At 50.6% G+C, this 18121-nt stretch overlaps 1 protein-coding gene across 2 annotated transcripts in view; it reads right to left on the bottom strand.

Annotated features, from left to right (window-relative positions):
* CPNE5 (copine 5) overlaps positions 1–18121 on the bottom strand; it is a 91204-nt gene that overhangs the window by 43752 nt on the left and 29331 nt on the right. The window contains exons 4-9 of one of the 2 annotated variants that reach the window (XM_060021908.1): positions 6288–6391; positions 4783–4822; positions 4492–4568; positions 2658–2717; positions 470–520; positions 121–184 (exon numbers count right to left, since the gene is read on the bottom strand). In XM_060021908.1, coding sequence (XP_059877891.1) covers positions 121–184; positions 470–520; positions 2658–2717; positions 4492–4568; positions 4783–4822; positions 6288–6391 — 396 coding nt within the window. The remainder of the gene's footprint in view (positions 1–120; positions 185–469; positions 521–2657; positions 2718–4491; positions 4569–4782; positions 4823–6287; positions 6392–18121) is intronic. The other variant, XM_060021909.1, reaches the window with a different exon arrangement.

Raw genomic sequence — 18121 nt, 5'->3', positions numbered from 1 at the left:
CCTGTCTTCCCCCAGTCCCTCCAATGACACACAACGGTCACAGAGAGGCCAGCTTGCTCTCTGTCACTGCTTCAACCCCACCCCCACCAGGTCCTGTCCTGGAGTCCCTCTGCCACTCACCCTGCAGTTGCTGAGCTCCTCAGCGGACAGGATGATGGTGCCACATTTCTTCCCTGGGACACCACTGGGAGAGGAGAAGATGAAAGAATGGAAAGTCAGACAAAGACAGAGCCACAAGCCTGAACTCTCCCTGAATCAGCCCTCTTCATCCTCCTCCCGCCACCCCCAACCATCCAGCAGATCTGCCCCAAAGCCCCTAAGAAGACACAGTCTCCTGTGGCCTAGGGCACTGCTTCCTGGGCCAGGCCCCCAGGCCTGGAGCTGCCCCGCCCCCTGCTCCCCAAGAGCCCGCCAAGAAGGGTACTGTCTGCAGTGAAAGTCCTAGAATTGGAAAAGCATCCAGACTCACCCGGAGGCTTCCAGACCAGTGGTCCTCAAACTTTCCATCCAAAGACCACTTCTGTGGGCAAAAGACCTCGTGGGCTAGCCACCCCACCCTGCACCCAGCTGATCCCCAGAGTCCTGGAACATTCCAGCTCTGAGCCACTCTGATTCATCGTAGGTGAGAGAGCAGTAAAAGGGGGTAAAGCAGGAGGGCTGGTATACTCTTGGTGGCAGCTTGCCGGGCCCTCTCCCATGGCTCCCTCCCCTTAAACTTCTTGGCTGGGGTCTCTCTGGGGGAGAGAGATCCCGGCCAACCATGTGCCTCCTCTGTGAGGGAGGCAACCGGGACATGAAGTCAACCCACCCAGAGAATCCCCTCTAGGAGGGCAATTCCCAGGGTGGAGCTCTACCCAGGGGATCTGCACTACCTCTTCCTTTGATCAGGAGGGGCCCCTCCCCCAGGCACCATCCCATCCCATTCCGATTGTTTAGGACTAACCCAGGGGGGTCCCAGTGCAGCCAGGGGCCACTGGGAGGGAGAAGAAAATGGCACGTTGTCCAGTAGCTGTGTGACTTTGGGCTCACTACGACACCTCTCTGAATCTCAGTTTCATGGCCCATAAAATGGGTGTAATTGTAGCATCCATTTTACTAACTAATATGCACACACACAGTGCCTGGCACAGAGAAGGCCCTCAAGAGCACCATTTCTCTCCCTGCCTGGTTTCCTTTACAATCGTGCAAAGCTGATAAAATCTAGCCCCACAATTGGGCCAGCCTCAGGGTCACCAGCATGTTGACTGTGGATCACATTTTGAGAACCACTGATGGAGCTCTCCCCAGTGCCAGCTCTTAAAGGGAGAGGTTCTCAAACAGGGGAGGCATGGGAGCCGGCCCTGAGGGCTGATGAGACAGCCCAAATCTCTCCAAATCAGGTGAGCAGAGCAGAGGCTGCATCTCGAGGTTCCCCTGCCATAGGCAGGTGGCGGTGCCTGACAGCCTGTCCCCCTAGACTTGGGCAGCTGAGTTGAGTAACCCAAAGCCCCTCCCTACCTCCCCCGTCCCCCAATCTGGCCCTCCTTGCTAGTAAAGATTGATTTGTTTGACCAGGGAGATAGAATCCTCACACCAGCCTCCTCTGTCCAATGGTTCTCCATCTGCTCCTCTCTTTGCCTCTTAGCCCCTCTTCTATTTCCAATCTTTCCTTCCACGCTCTCAAGCCCCAGTCTGCTCCCACCTGCTCGCTTGGCCTCTCTCTCTCTCTCTCCCTCCCTCCCTCCATCCTTCTGGTCTTTCTTGCTCTCCCTTTCTGTTTCTCTCTCTGACTCCTGCTCCCTCTCCAATTGCTGCTTCTCTACTCTTCTTATAAATTAGCATCCATATACTTCCTGGGCTGTGAGCATCCCTGGGTCCCCTGAAGGCCTCTTTCCCACATCCCGCTAGGCTGGTGGCCAATCCAGCTGTTGGGACCCCAACTTCTAGGAGCCCTCTGCAAAGGCCAGTGGAGCTTTGCTTACTCAGCCAAAGTGCTCGTCTCCAGAGGCACCTCCAGGCTGGTCCCCCAAGCAGATGCTCCCTACCCTGGCTCCCCAACCCCTGCCAGGTGAGGACCCTTTCTCCAACCAGGAGAGGAAAGGGAAAGAGTGGGAGGGTCTTGGTTGCCATATCTGCATGAGGCCAGCCAAAAGCAGATGTTCAGGGTGGGGGCTGGAGGAACAAGGCCAGCCTGCCACAGCTGGTAAGCAAATGCGGAGAGTAAGGATTTAGCGGAACCTACTCTGTGAGCAGGCTGACATCCAGCAGTGGAAGCAACGGAGAAGAAGATGGGGAGGAGATGAAGAGAAGAGAGGGGAAGGGTTAGAGGAGGTGGGAGGTGGAAGAAAACTGGCCGGGAGAGAGGAAGGGAAGGAAGAGTGCCCAGCCCCTGCTGATTCCCAGAAACAGCCCCTACCTCTAAGCCCCACCCTGCTCCCTGAAGTCCTATGAGCCATTGGGGCTGGGGATGCTGGAGCTCTAGCCTGGACGGGGGGAGGGCCAGCTGCGGAGTGGCCCAAAGTGCCACTTTAGGAGGGACCCAGGACCCTCTCTGTGTCCCTGACCAGGGCTAAAGGCACAGTGGTAGGAGCAGGGACTGGGCCAGGACTCTGAGGCCCCCTCTGCAGAGCTGGCTGAATGTCTGAGGACTCCAGGGCTAGAGATGTCTGGTGGCCTACCCGTTGGATACAGCTGGCATGGGTTTGCCTGTCCTGGAATTCAGGCTGAATGCTCCTATTCTGTGGAGAGAGAGAGGGCAGGTCATGAGCTGAGTATCCCCATTCTGAGAGGCCAGAGCACTTGGCATCTAGATTCTTGGAGACAGGTTTCTGTTCTGGGTCAAACATCAAACCAGGACCAAGAGCCACAGGCCAGAGGAAGGAGAGGTTTTCTTCCCAAACCTTGTTGTGAAGCCCCGGGCAGCTCCACCCAGGGGTTCTCAAAGTGTGGTCCCCAGGCAAGCAGCATCACAGCCCCTAGAAATGTGTTAGAAATGTAAATTCTCAGGCCCTTGCCCAGACCTGGGGTTGGAGCCCAGTAGTCTGTACTAAACAAGCCCTCCAGGTGATGCTGATGCCTGCTACAGTTTGAGAACCTCTGCTCTACCTCTTTGAGCCTCAGTGTTCGGGCTGTGAAATGGGGAGATTGCTGAGATAATCACATGAGGCCATGGAGACAAAAGACTGTCTGGTTCAGAACAGATGCCCAATGAAAGGGAGCCCTTCATAGGTCTAGCCTGGGAGACAACTAGACTTACACACATGAAAACTTCATGTGTCTTCAGTGGGGAGAGTAGATCCCCCTCCTTCACCAACACCCAGCATCTCAGCATTTTAGATCCCGCTTACCCTTTAAGGCTCCTCTCAGTAGCCATCCCCTATCCCAAGTCTTCCTTGATCCCACTTGAAGGTGTGTCCCTCCACCAAAGGTGGGTCAGGGGACAGCACAGACCCAAATAACTCATGTGCATTTGATCCAGGCAGTGGGGAGCTGAGAGGGGCCGACACAAACTCACTTCCGGGACCCCAAACTCTATAAACTTCAGAGCCCCCAAACATAAGTTTACTACCTGTTCTCAATAAATGATAGCTATTTATCACTATCTTCTGTGAACCCAGAGGAGGAGATGTTTGTGGGGATAGTGAGGCCTTTCTGGGGACCCTGAAGTTGCCACACAGTTACTGGGGGTCAGAGACAAGGGCCTGGGAGAGAGACCACCCCCCCACCCCCACACAATAACACATTCTGCAGTTATTGATCACGGTGAGGGGACAGCATCCAGTGTGAACTTGGCAGAAGCAAGTGCAGGGCTTTTCTGCCCACCCTGCCCTATGACCTGGACACTTGTCTTAGTGTGAAGGCCTCTCTTGCCTGGGCCCTACTCCTGGGGCTTCCTGAAACAGGGACAAGAGAGGTCACCCCATCACCTGGCCAACCTGGCTGGTCCCTGAAGCCACCCTCAGGCTCCACTGTGACAAGCCTTGGGACTCCACATCCCAGAGCCTGCTCAGTGTAATAGTCTTCCCCTAAAAGCACTTAAAACCCTATGATGCAAGGGCAGGGTGGGATAGGGAGGGCCTCACCATGCCCAGCTCTGGCCTCAACAAGGTATGAACAATCTGAGGAATACTCTTTGTGAGTAGATCCCTGGGTTCAAATCCCAGCTCTTCTACTTCCTAGCTGTGTGGCCTTGGGCAAATCAATTTCCCTCTCTGGGCTTCAGTTTCTTCCCCTGTACAATGATGGGGTGGGGTGTGAGAGTGGGGTAGATAGTATCTTGGGCCATGCTAAGGAACATGGGGTTCTAATAACTGAGCCAGGGTCCCTCCAAGATAACTGGGTTAAAAGCCCTGCAAGGGCAAGGCCCATGAGGTCTCCTTATTTCCGATTGTCTGTTATGACTGGCTGACTGCTTTGCCCCTCCCCTGAGCCAGCCCTCAGCAGGGATGAACAGGAAGTTGGCCCATCACTGAGGAAGCAAACCAGACAGGTCCCACTCCCCTGAACACTTACGTGAGGGACTTCTCCAGGCGGCTCCCAGGGGACCCCACAATCTCTCCAAGGGTGCAGAAGGCCTGGCCCAGAAAATCCTGCACATCCAGGGTACAGAAAAGACCACCGTCACCCACTCTGTTCACAGCCATCCCACCTCCTCCATCACCTCACCCCTGGAAGTATGAGGGCTCTGAAATGACAGGATGCAGCATCAGACACATTCTGTGTCACAGTGAAGCCCAAGGCCAACTCAGAGTTTGGCATTTAAGAGACTTTCAGAATTGCTGGGCAGGCATTGGCAGAACTCACGTGTTTGGATAAATCAGGACTCTTGGAGTCAACATCATATCTGCAGGGAACACAGAGAGATGGTGAAGGCAGCTGGGGCATCCTGCCCCAAATTGCCTGACTTCTTGAGCTGAGCCAGGACCCCTGCTCCCCCAAAACCAGGCACCAACACAGTGGATATTTCTGGGAGTAATAGCAGGGAGATGCAAATGGGAGCCTTCTAAGGTGCTAGTCTGTCTCTTCATCTGGGTGGTAAATGGATATCAAAATGCATCATTGGGGTAACACTATTAAGATTTGGGCACTTCACTATATATGTTATACCTCATTAAAAATTGAAAAAATAAAATAAACTTGCTCTGCCACCCTGGCTGGTTCACAGATACCTGAGCCACCCTGCTCTTCACTGACTGTTCTCCCACCTTCCCAGCTAAGGCTCAGCTGCCCTTGGACTTCAGTACCTTGCCTTTGACCTTCCCTGATTGTTCCCTTTTGCCCAGGCCTGCCCAACCTGCCCTCAGGCCTGAGCACTCAGGAAAGAGGGAGGCATGAATACCTGTACCTCAGCCCGCCACAGGCAGCTGATCCTGCAGCTGGGCACCTCTCTTCACCTGGGGCTGGCTCACCCACAGCCTCACCTGCAGCCCTTCCCTCCTGCATTCCGCCTCTACTCACACTGGCCATCTCTGCAGCCAAACAGTCATTCTAGGCACAGACAACTCCTACTGAGGGGCAGTCGTCATTGTGCCAGTCCCCTTCCCTGAGCACTTTCTCTCTCCAAAGTGTCACCAGGTGACTTCCCTACAATGGGCTGCATTGACTGCTCTGGGCCTCAAGTCCTTCTATTGCTGCCTCCAAAGTCATTTCCTTTCACTGCATTTTTTTCCTTTGCTCTCTCAGGTGCCAACCCCTCTTTTCTTCCCCACTCAGTCCACAATTCTCTAGAGCACAATCCTTTCTAATCACCTTAGACCCTGAAAATACAACAAAACACCACTCCTCCACCTGCTCATCAGACTAAAATCCCACCATCATCCTTAACCTCAGGAGAGGGGCACTCTGCATCTTTGTGATAAACACACAGATGCTTTGAGCCCCATCAGCCAAGTTACCTCTGCAGGAGGGGAAACTGGAGGAGACCCTCTCCCAGAACAAGCTTTGACAGAGGGAGAAGTCAATGGGGAGCTGGGGGGAAAGGGCTCCCCAGAATTAGAGCTGGGTTGCCCCCAAGATCTTTCCTCACCACCCCCCGAATCAGGTAGCTTGCCCAGCACCCTCCCACACTGAGACAAATGGGGGGGTGCCTTTGTTCCCCCTCCCACCTCCTTTCCACCTCCTGATGAAGGTGGGGCTGGATTCAGCTAATTGTCACTTTTATCCTAGGCCAACCCTGAGCTTCTCTACGATCACAGCTCCCCGCTACCTTCCCTCGTGAGGAAACTCCCGCCCCACTACAGGTCCTGTAGCCCCACCTCCCATCCATGGTTCCTTCCCCAGCTCCATCCTCAGCACGATCTTCTACTTACAGGTCAAAACGGAGGTTCTGCTTCTCCTCGAAGAAGTAATCCACGATGAATTTGCGCACAAAGTCGGGATTGAGTGTGTTGTCGATGACTTCAGTGCGTCCGAACTACAAGAGGAGATGGGGCGTGGATCTCACGGCCAGGCTGGTGGAACAGGGGAGCACTGGGCTCGGAGCCCCTCAGTCCTGAACCCGGTAATGATGGAAGCCACGCCTCTCCCAGCTCCTGCCCCCACCCCCCCTATCAAGGGGAGAGCTCCCACATCTAACAGTGGAAGCTGTCCACCTATGGCTCCAATCTCCATTGTCACTTTATTCTCCCTTTCTCTATATAGGCTCCACTCAAGTGAGATGGTTTTGATACCTGGATACCTGAGCAGGCCCTTCACTTGTTCACCTCACTGCCTTTGCCTAGGCTGTGTCCTCCACCTGACCTCCCCTTCTCAGCCAATGGCACATCCTCCAATCCTTCAAGGTCTGCTGTTAATGCTGCCTCCTCCAGGAAATCTTCCTGATTCCTCCAACCAGAGAATTACTTCTCTCTGAGCCACCACTGAACTTGTGCCACCTCTATGACCACCTTCCTTCTCTGACTGATTCCGCATTAGGTGTGTATTGATTTGATGCCACAATTGTAAATGCAAGGCAGAGACAGGGACTGTGGGATCTTTTAAGGTCCCATCTCGTGGCATTCATGCCCTTGTGCAATCCCCTCCCCTTGAATATGGGCTGGAGCTAGTGACTCACTTCTAATGAAGACTGGACTAGAGCACAAGTCACTTCCAAGGTTATGTTATAAACGACTATGGCTTCCGTCTTAGGCGCCCTCTCTCTCTTGCTTGCTCACTTTGATGAAACCACATGCCATGATGTGAGCTGCCCTATGGGGAGACCCATGTGGCAAAGAACCAAGGCTATCAGCCAACCCACCCCTGAGAATCTAAATCTTACCAAGAACCACTGAGTGAACTTAGAAGTGGATCCTGCCCCAGCTGAACCTTGAGAAGACTGAGGCCCTGGCCAACACCTTGACTACAGCCTTGTGAGAGACCCTGACGTAAAGGATTCCACAGAGCTACACCCAGATCCATGACCCTGTTGTTTAAGTGGCTAAGCTGTGGGCTAATTTGTTACTCAGCAGTGCATAACTAATTCAGAGACTTAACTTTCTTGGTAACCCCTGCAACATATACACTAGAGTTTGGCACACACTGGACACTCAATAATTATATCCCATTAAACTCCCTGAATGACTTAAAGCAAGTCACTCCCCATTTCTGGGCATGAGAATTACTTAAAGTGTTTGTTAAAACATAGATTGTAGGTTCTGATTCAGTGGGTTTAGGATGAGGGCTAAGAATCTGTACTTCTTTTTTTTTTAATTTATTTTTATTTATTTATTTTTTGTGATATGCAGGCCTCTCACTGTTGCGGCCTCTCCCATTGCGGAGCACAGGCTCCAGACGCGCAGGCTCAGCGGCCATGGCTCACGGGCCCAGCCGCTCCGCGGCATGTGGGATCCTCCTGGACCGGGGCACGAACCCATGTCCTCTGCATCGGCAGGTGGACTCTCAACCACTGCGCAACCAGGGAAGCCCTGTACTTCTTTTTTTAAAATAAATTTATTTATTTATTTTTGGCTGCGTTGGGTCTTCGTTGCTGCGCGCGGGTTTTCTCTAGTTGTGGTGAGCGGGGGCCACTCTTTGTTGTGGTGAGCAGGCCTCTCATCACGGAGGCCTCTCTTGCTGCGGAGCACGGGGTCTTCAGTAGCTGTGGCACGCGGGCTCAGCAGCTGCGGCACACGGGCTCAGTTGCTCCGCGGAACGTGGGATCCTCCCAGACCAGGGCTCAAACCCATGTCCCCTGCACCGGCAGGCGGATTCTTAACCACTGTGCCACCAGGGAAGCCCAGAATCTGTACTTCTAAAAATGCAGGTGACACTGATGTTGCTGGTGCAGGGACCTCCCTTGGAGAACCACTGGGCTAGACTGTGGTTCACAGGGCTGGGAGCTCCCAGGAGCCTTCCCATGTCATGGAGGGGGGGCAGTGTGGGCACCGTTCCGGGCTACCAGTTCCATCAAAGCAGCTCTTTTACGTCTTCAATCCACTAGATAATTTTGGTGAGATTTTATTTTTAAAAAGGGACATGGGTCTAAAAGATAAAGTGCAAAAGCACTGTACACTCCATGGTGGTAGGGCATGATATTCCCCAAACTAAACAAGATAGGCAGACAAAATGAAAATATTTTAAATAGGTTGTCAATCATTCTTAACATGTTTCCAGTTGTCTGGGACATAGCTAGGTGTCCCCTTCTCCCCTGAAGTAAGTTAGAAACCTGCACAGAGAACCTCCCACCCAGGGCAGTGTGGGGTCATCTGGGGAACACTAGATGTGGCACCTTCCTGCCCTCAGGCTCACAGCGAATCAATCTCTCATTCCCATCAATTCCATCAGCTAAATCTCTCCCCTCTCCCTGCCTCCTCTGCCGTGGCCTTGGTCAGGACTCTTCATTTTCTCGCCTCAATCACTGCAATAGCCACCTCCTGGCAGGTACCCCAGGTAGGCCAATCGCTAATGCTTAAGGACTCAGCTCCCCGAAAGTCCAGCTCTCTAACTCCCACCCCTTCTCTTGCACTCCCATAATCCTCCTCATATCCCTATGGCTGCACTCATCACAAGACCTAATAATGATCTACTCTTTCCATCCCACTAGACTGAGCTTCTCAAGCAATGGGTTGGCGGGGATCCAAGTTTTCCTCATCTTTGCAGCTCAGGACCTGACACAGTGTTTAACAGAGTCACAGGCTCACAGTCCCACATGATTATAGCACCAGCAGCTGCAGTAAACACTTCACACCATATTACCTTATTTAATCCTTTTATGGCAGGCTTCCCTATTTTATGGATGAGAAAATGAAAGCACCAAAAAGCCAAGTAATTTGTCCAGGGTCACATGGCTAATAATTGCTGACTTCAAGGCACAACCCAGGCATTCTGGCTCACGTTCTCTAAGCCATGTTACCCTACATATAAGGTCCTGAGGGCAAGGACAGCGGAAGCCCACTGCTCCCAGTGACTGGTATACAGTAGGTACTCATTGTTGAATGAAGAAAGGTTGAATGAGGAAATCGATGAGAGGGTTTGAGTCCCAACTTCATCACAAGCTGATTGTGTGACTTGATCGGAGACTTTCAAAGCCTCAGTTTCCTCATCAGAAGATGGAGAATAATACTCATTCTGCTTGCTTCTTAGAGTTATCCAACTCAATCCAATTATGAATTCAACAGTTTTTAAGCACTTATAAAGTAGGCCAGGCAGTGTGGTGGGTGCTGGGTTACAAACATAAATAGAACACGAATCCTGTACTTAAGGACTTCTCTATCATAGGTGGGACAACTCAAACAAATAACTACAATACAGTGTGACAACACTGTTAACAGAACTATATACAAAGGTCTAAGGCAGGGTGCTCCACCCTAGCTGGGGAAGTGTGAAAGTTATTAAAATGTACAAAAAAGCAGATCACTGGGCATCCTGTTTCCCATACTAGTCCAGGTATCTGATTTCATAGAGGTCTGCATCGTTCATTATCTCTGAGTTACTTTACAACTCCATAAATTACAGAAAGCATAGAGTAATGCAGATGATTTTATCCATAGAAATGCAAATGGATTTTCCTCAGTGGAATGCAATTGATTATTTGATTATTACCCTGTGGATACAGACCAATTTTGCAGCTATTTGTAAATTCATTTCAGTATTCCTGATTTCATATATGTGTGTGTTGTTGGAATTATTTGAACCAGTTATAACATCTTTCTGGGTCCCTCGTTGATTAATAAGTTGAATAAATCTTTGCCGTGTGTTCATTTTATATTTCTATGGGAATCGTGATTTTGTCTTTAAAAAAACGTATCCTTTAACAGGAGATTTTTTAAAATACCCATGCTTGGAATTCCCTGGAGGTCCAGTGGTTAGGACTTTGCGCTTTCACTGCCAAGGGTGAGGGTTCAATCCCTGGTAGGGGAATTAAAATCCCACGAGCCATGAGGAGCGGCAAAAAAGACAAACAAACAAAAAAACCCATCCATGCTCAAGCCCTACCACAGGCCAATTAAATCCAAATCTCAATGGGTGGGGCCTGAACAACTGTATTTTTTAAAAGTTTCCTACATGATTCTAAGATGCAGATGGAGTTGAGAACCACAGATTCTCAGTAGGAACATGGTAGGAGGAAGGAAGAAAACTAACATTTACTGAGCCCCTTACTGAATGCTTAGTAGATCAAGTGGATCATTGAATTACTGCATTCAATTCTCACAAAAACCCTGTGACCATTTACCCATTTTACAAGTGAGAAAACTGAAAATCAGAGAGGTTAAGTGACTTGCCCAAGCTCACACCAGCTAGGCACAGCTGGGATCTAAACCTAAGAATGTCTAACTCCAAAGCTCATTTTATATTTATATATACATATATATATATGTATATATATATATATTTTTTTTTTTTAATTTGAAGATCTAATTGGCTTTATTAAATGACTCACGAATCGGGCAGCATCTCATCTAGGAAGCACAGAGATACTCCCCAAGGCTTATTATATTTTTACCTCATCTAACTGCCAAGAGTCCTCAAGCATTATGAAAGCCAAATAAAGATGAGGTTTACTTCACAAGCATTTATAGAAGCCTCCCTGTGTGCAAGGCCATGGTAAGGACATTGAGTTGAATAAGACTGGGTTCCTGCCCCACCCCACAAATTCCATAACGATCTTATAACCCTGGTTGCAAAACAGTTCCTGCATTTTCCTCTCCTGCCCTTTCTAATTCTTAATCCCGTGTGTCTTCAGATGCAAAGAAAATTTCTCCTAATAGCTTTCTAAAATGTAGACTATTCCAGGAAAACACCCAGGTTCGAGAGAATCCTCTTAAGAAAGGGACCTACCTCCTCCTCAATGCACTGCCTTTCTCTCTCAAACACAATAAAAATTCCCTCCGGCAGAATTTTATATAAACCCCAGCCCAGAAGAGGCAAGTATTCCTTTGTGCATCCTTCCATCTCCCTCCACTCCCGGCAGAGACTCCAAGGAAAACACCCATTAGGGAAGATGACAGCGCTGCTTTTAAAATGGCACTTGAAGCGCAATAGGGGGGAATTCCCTAGAGATTGATCTCTGCTGGAGAAGAAAATGGAGTTCCCCTGGAAACAGGACACGGAGGGGGACTCCAAGGGCACCCAATATCTCCTAGAGCAGGAAAGGGGACAAGTGAGCCTGGCTGGGCGGTGATAAATTACCAGGACCAGGGGTAATTAACATATATGCACATCCTAAACTACTGCGAATGAAATCTTAAACCCAGGGACTTACTAAAGATGTTTTATAGCCTTCATTACTTGGGCTAATAACAAAGGGAAAAAAATGTGAAAACTCGAATTTTAAAAATCCAAGAAGCCACTGGGTCCGTGTCGGATCCAATTTATACCCCTATTAATGACGGTCAGATCACAGCTGAACTGATGTTTTTTTTTTAAAAAAAAGAAAAAATTAATTTGGTTGTATTTCGTTCTACATAGAGAATTAGAGATTCCAAGCCAGAAGGGACTTGGAGAGATGAGGTTTTAGCAAGCAGCGGGAAGCACGCAAAGGCACGAGATCTGACTCTGCTAAGGGGGGCTTGGGGAGGAGGGGAAGGTAGGTTAACCCCTCACCACTCTGTAATCCTGAGCCAAGCCAGCCCTGAACGCCCTTCCAGGTCCCTGGAAGGGCCTGTCCCTCCCTCCATTCCATTCTGAAGCCCTTTGTCCACACTTGGTCTCTAAGGATGGGAGGGGGCCTGACACTGCTCAAGTCTGGGGCACAGACCACCAAACACTGGTAGGCACAGGAATTCTCTGATTAACAAAGCTGCAGGGAAGCCCCAAATCTGCTTTGTTTTACCAAGTGATTCTGATGCAGAGAATCCTAGAGAATTGTTGGGTAGGTGGCAAGTGTGGACTGGGGAGGCTGTGGTATGAAATTGGGGAAGGGGCTGAGCAGTCGGGGAGGTGAGGGGACTATGACCCCAGGGGCTGGGACAGCCTCCCAGAGAGGAGAAAGTACAAATGAGAAATAAGCCTGGAAATTAGGGTATTCACCCTCTGAAAAGCTTACTTCTTGTCCCTGGCAACAAAACTCAGTGGGAAAAGCTCCTGACATGTCACAAAAGATGCTCCCAAGGGTTCCTAAAACCCCTATGACTAAGTCCCAAGAATATCAATTAAGCAGCATTAATTACATATCATCAGTTTGAGCGAGACCCTCAGAGGGGAGGCAGACTTGAAACTTCTGTGAGGACTAAATTAAGTGGCTCCCAGGGGCTGTGCTACACATAGAAGTCGAGATTTATGGGGGCAGGTGGGCAGCTGTCCCACCAAACTGCCCTGGGACAAGGGCCAGTGCAAGGCTGGGATTGAGAACCCAGGTCAGGCAGTAAGGTCTTCCCTTCCCACATCCAACTACAAGGCCGGGAAGGGGCAAGCCTGTGTCAAGACATGGGCCTCCTGACCTGCAGGGGGCACTGAGCTGGCAGTTAGTCCTAGACTGATTTGGAGGCTTGTTCTCCATGCCGGAGAGTCTCCTGCTGCCGCCCCACCCTGCCCAGCTCCTTCTCCATTCCAGGAGATTGCTTCCCAATCAAACTCCATCACCTGGTTCCCTTGCTCTGTGGGTTCCAGTTGGGTTTGGCCAGTGGGAGGCACTGGCAGATGGCAGATGGCAGATGGGAGACGGGAGATGAGAGAATGTGGGCTATTTCCTCCGTCTCTGGCCCAGTCTCAGCACCACGGTTCTGGGAGGGGCTGTTCCCCCCACACCCACCACCACGCTCACCTCTCACTCACACACAATAACATTGTCTCCTCCCACTGCCCCTTCAAGCCTGGGTGGAAACAGCTCCCTGTTGTTGCCAGGCCCTGGGTGCTGCACTGTCCCTGTGGGTGTCCTCAACCTCACCCATACCTTTGAAAGAAATCCATTAAATCTCTTCAGTGAAAACAACTGAGTAGAATTCTCTCTCCTGCTGGGACCCTGACTGATATATTTTCTCTCTCACAAACACATTCACACACTCATACCATTTCCAACTCACCTGAACACAAACCAAGAACGGTCCCCACCCCCACCCCATTCTTCTTAGACACGGTAACATTCATGTCACCAGTAAAGTGTGTGACTCCTGCCCATTGCAGCCTAGGTACCCAAGGTCTGTGACAGCCCTCAGAGATGCAGGGTCCCAACCCAGCCATCCTACCTGTGGGCCTTGGTGGGGACTCTCAGGGTCCAGGGCTCTCACCACAGCCTCTGCTTTGTAGAAAGTAGCCATCCCGGCCCCATCCACACAGATGTCAGAGAGCCCAGCAGGGAAGGGCAACCGCTAGATTAGAACCAGCTCTGAGTGGGCTGTGACACCCTGAAATTGAATGCAAATATCTGTACATGTCCTCATTTTCTGGGGAGAGAAGCCATGGTTTTCATCAATTTCTCAAAGGGAAGCAGAAAGCTTTAAGAACCACTAATTCTAGCTTTGGAAGGCAGATCTTGGGGGTTCGCACATAAGGCAGTAAAGTGAAGTAGTTAATAGAGCAGTCTGAGGCCAGGCTTCCTGGTTTCAAATCCTGGCTCTGCTATTCACTGGCTGTGTGACCTTGGCCAAATCCCTTTGTTAGGGAACAGTTGACCGAAACTGTCCACCTTGGCCAGGCACCATGATAACCACTTGCATAAGTTTCTCACAACAGGAGGTCCTGATAAGGAACATGGTACTGCTGCTGAAAACTAACTGGGAGAATATGGGAGGGGCCAAAGAGAGAGGGGAGATGCCAGCCCATAATACGTCTTGTAAAACTAACTGGAAGAATTTGGGAGGGGCCAAAAGGAAGGAGGAGACGCCAGCCCATAATATGTCCTACTAACCTCCCAGAATCCTTTCGCTGGAATCCATCTTGGCTGAGAGATGCACGCACCACCAGGAAGGACCCTGAGTCAGACCAAGTCTGGGCCAAGCAAGATGACTGGCCAGAGACAACCCGGCAACTAACCCCATTACCATAAAACCTGAGACTGTGAGCCATGAGGCAGAGCAGTTCTCCTGGGTTCCCTTACCCTGCTGCTCTCCACCCAGGCGCCCCGTCCCAATAAAGTCTTTTGCTTTGTCAGTGTGTGTGTCTCCTCAGACAATTAATTTCTGAGTGTTAGACAAGAGCCCACCCTTGGGCCCTGGAAGGGGTCCCCCTTCCTGCAACACCTTCACCTCTTTGCCTTAATTTCCTCTTCCATAAAATGGAAATGACCATTTATCCACACTTTATAGAGTTGTTGGAGGCTTAAATGATTTAGTGTATGTAATATACTTAGAAGAGAGCCTGGGACATAAAACATGCTCTGTAAATTTGTAATTCCACACTCTGGTTCTTTATAAATCCCAAACCCTGGCCCAGCCACCCAGGAGGTATAGATCTCCCAAGTCTCTGAACTCAGCCCTGTCTCTGAGATGCTCCTGGCCCTAACCGCTAACATTTCCTACCCATCTTCCATGCCTGAGAAGGTTTCTATCCTCCATCTAAAGGGGTCCTCTGTGCTTAAGTCCCCTGGAGGTCCCAGTTCTGTGTGGTTTCTCTCCAAATAACTTCCACATACAGGGTAAGGCTGAGGGGAAAATTCAGGGCTGGCCCTTTGCTCTTACAAACTAGCTGCTCCATTAAGATCAAGGTTCTGCCCTCCCTGTGGGCTCCCCTCAACACCTACCAATGCGCAGGCCTCAGTTAGAAAAAAGGAAGTAGAATGTGTAAATTTTGCTTAGCCACCCAGGCCTAGAGAAGAAAATTCACTCTGGCCACTGCAGGAAAGGGAAGGCAGAAGGACCCCTTGGGCAAGGAGGCTGCTAGTGAGAATGGGGGGAGTGGTGCCCTTGGCCCACTCATCCCCAGCTCAGACACTGGAGATGCAGAACAAAGGCAGCCTGGGAAGAGGCTCTCTCTGTTGCTTCCAGATTTCCAAAATCTGGTCCTCTTCTTCTTCCTCACAACCCACTTGCTGGGGGCAGTGACAGCAAGCAGCTCAGGGATGTCTCCCAACATGTCGGTCAACTCCCCACAGATGCCCATGGCTGGAGCCAGGGAGGTGCAGAGGGGTAGCCAGGCCAGTGGCCCAGGAGCCCCACTGGCCAGGGTTCTGTTACTTATTATCTATGTGAGACCACCTGGGTAACCCCTCGGAAGGTGCATTTCCCCATCGCTAAAACAGAACATCCTTCCTTCTCCAGGGGAAGGCTAGAGGGAAATGTGCATGAAAGGCTGCGCAGAGCATCTGCTGCCCAGTTGGTCTTCAATACTGATAACAACTGTCACCAAGCCCTACCAGGTGCCAGGTGCTAAGTGTTTTCCATATATTAACTCATTTAATATTCATAATAACTTTATGAGGCAGTACTATTATCATCTTCATTTTACAGAAAAGTAAACTAAGATAAGGCTCAGAGAGACTGAGTGACTTGCCCAAGGTCACACAGCTAATGGGTGGAAGGAACAGGATTCAAACTCAGGCATTCTGGCTTCTAATCAATTAGGAGTTGATTGAGTCACTCAACAATAAGAGGTTAATACTGTGAATGAGGCTGGGAATATGTCCTATCAGTCTTTACCCCAGCCCAACCTCTGAACTTCTTCAGTGCTGACTGTCCCTTCCACCTGGTTAATTCTTCCTGTGGAATTGGGTGGTTCTACAGGTCAGGTGGCACAGGTGAGCGCCCCGATCTATTCCTCTGCTCAACCTCCACACCACCTCTAACCCCTACACACACACACACACACACACACACACACACACACACACACACACACACACACACCACAGTCCTGGTCCTTCCTATGATTTCTGTGAACATTCATTGACTAACAAGTTGACTCAGAACTGAAGATTTTAGGGCCAGAAGGAACCAAATCCTCTCAACCAATGAGAAAAGAGAGGCAGGGAAGCGGGGATGGGGTGCTCTGACAGAGGTCACATAGCTGATTAGGAAACGGGCAGTGACAAGAGCCCAGGCCAGGCGGGGCTCTGGCTCTGAGCAGTGCCCTCTTGTCCCAGAAGCCTGTCTATGCCCCCCTCTCCCAGGTTTCTCCCTTCCATCAAATCCTCCTCCTCCTTCCGCTTTGTATCGTGACTTCTCATCTTCACAACACTTCCACACATTCATGATCTCATTTAACCCCCCACTGACCCCCATGGAGATGATTTTATTATCATCCCCATTTTACACATGAAGAAGCAGAGCTCCAGGAGGCCCGGGGGGAGGGCCAGGGCTCCCAGGAGTGACAGGATCACGGTGTTCACTGCGATCCTCTGCCTCAGTAGTGAGTGGGTGGCTCTGCAAGCCTGAACAATCTTAACGGCCCCTGATTTAAGCAGCTCTTGCCTTTTTACAAATTACAGCTGCATGAAGCCTCAGAGACCTTCCCCCCCGCAGCTGCGAAGCCCCCAGTGACTGTGCTGGCCAGGACAGAAGGAGGTCAGAGCTGACAGGCTGCTCTCTACCTCCAAGCTGCCCACCCTTCCCCAGCCGGAGCTCCCCTATAATTTTCATATATTACTGATGGCTCCTTAACAGCAGATTCTAACATCTTGCTGCAGACCCCAGCCCCTGGATCCTCATGAATCATGTTCACTGGGATTAAAATTAGAGGCCAGAAATCTATCTGACTCAAATACAAATAGGACGAGGGAATCTGCTTGGCTCTGGGAATAGGGGACTGGGTGGGTGTCCAGGGCTGGGGAGAATGGCCAGAGGTCTGGGCATCAGGCAGGAGGGCATGGGTTGTGCAGAGGGGCACAGAAGTCCCATGCCAGGTCCACCACCGTCTTGGGTCTGGAAATTTCTCTCAGGTTCTCTCACGGGAGGGGTCCAGGATCCTGTGGCCATCTCTTCCTTAGAGAATAAGGAAAACGAGGCCCAGAGAAAGCATGGGGCTTACCTAAAGGCACACGGAGTGAACCATGACTTCTGTGGCCTGGTGGCCTCCCAGACCATTTCCTGTTTTGTCAAGGCCTCTAGGTGAGGAAGGGCAGAGGGGGAGATGGGGGGCCTGAGGCTCCAATGGCCTTCCCAGTGCTCAGGCCTGGACAGAGAAGGTTCCTGTTCTGGCCCCAGACACCAGCAGTGGCCTGTGAAATTTTATCAAGCTTTATAATAAAAGACTTCCTGCCAAAAAGCTTAGTTCCTAATTAGCCATTTTTTCCGATAATCTGTTAAATTGTCCCAGCTCCTGGGGGAGTGGCCCTTTTACCAATAAGCCCGGCTGCCAACCTGCCGGCAAAACACTCTCCACTGGCTTGTGCTTCTGGTCCTGCCTGAGCAGCCACTTTTGGGGGAATGGGGGAGCCTGAGAAAGCCTGTCACAATAGCACCTGTCCCCCAGCACACCCCAAAATGTCTATGGTTCCTATCAAATGGCATCATGACATCTGACATGATAGCATCAGTGGTCCCTTCCTTATACACCATCAGTGAAATGATAGCATCGGTGGTTTCTCACTTAAGGGCTTCTTACAGGAAGAGCCATTATTGAGCATTCTCTACGTGCCAGCCCCTTTACATGAGTTAACTCCTTTAATCCTCACAGTAGGCTTTTGAGCCTAAGCATTTGCCTAAGCGCCCCAGCTGGGAAGGTGGTGGCCTGGATTTGGACCCAGTTACCTTGACTTCAGAGCCCGCGCTCTCAACAGTTCAGCTGCAGCTATGAAGTGTGCCTGGACACTAACGCCACGGAATAAATAGATTTATCAGCTACCAAGGGACCTGGC

This window comes from Delphinus delphis, chromosome 10 (genome assembly GCF_949987515.2).
Source record: "Delphinus delphis chromosome 10, mDelDel1.2, whole genome shotgun sequence".
Classification (NCBI taxonomy): Eukaryota; Metazoa; Chordata; class Mammalia; order Artiodactyla; family Delphinidae; genus Delphinus; species Delphinus delphis.
Note: the sequence above shows the minus strand (reverse complement) of the source record. Positions and strands in the feature narration are given on the sequence as shown.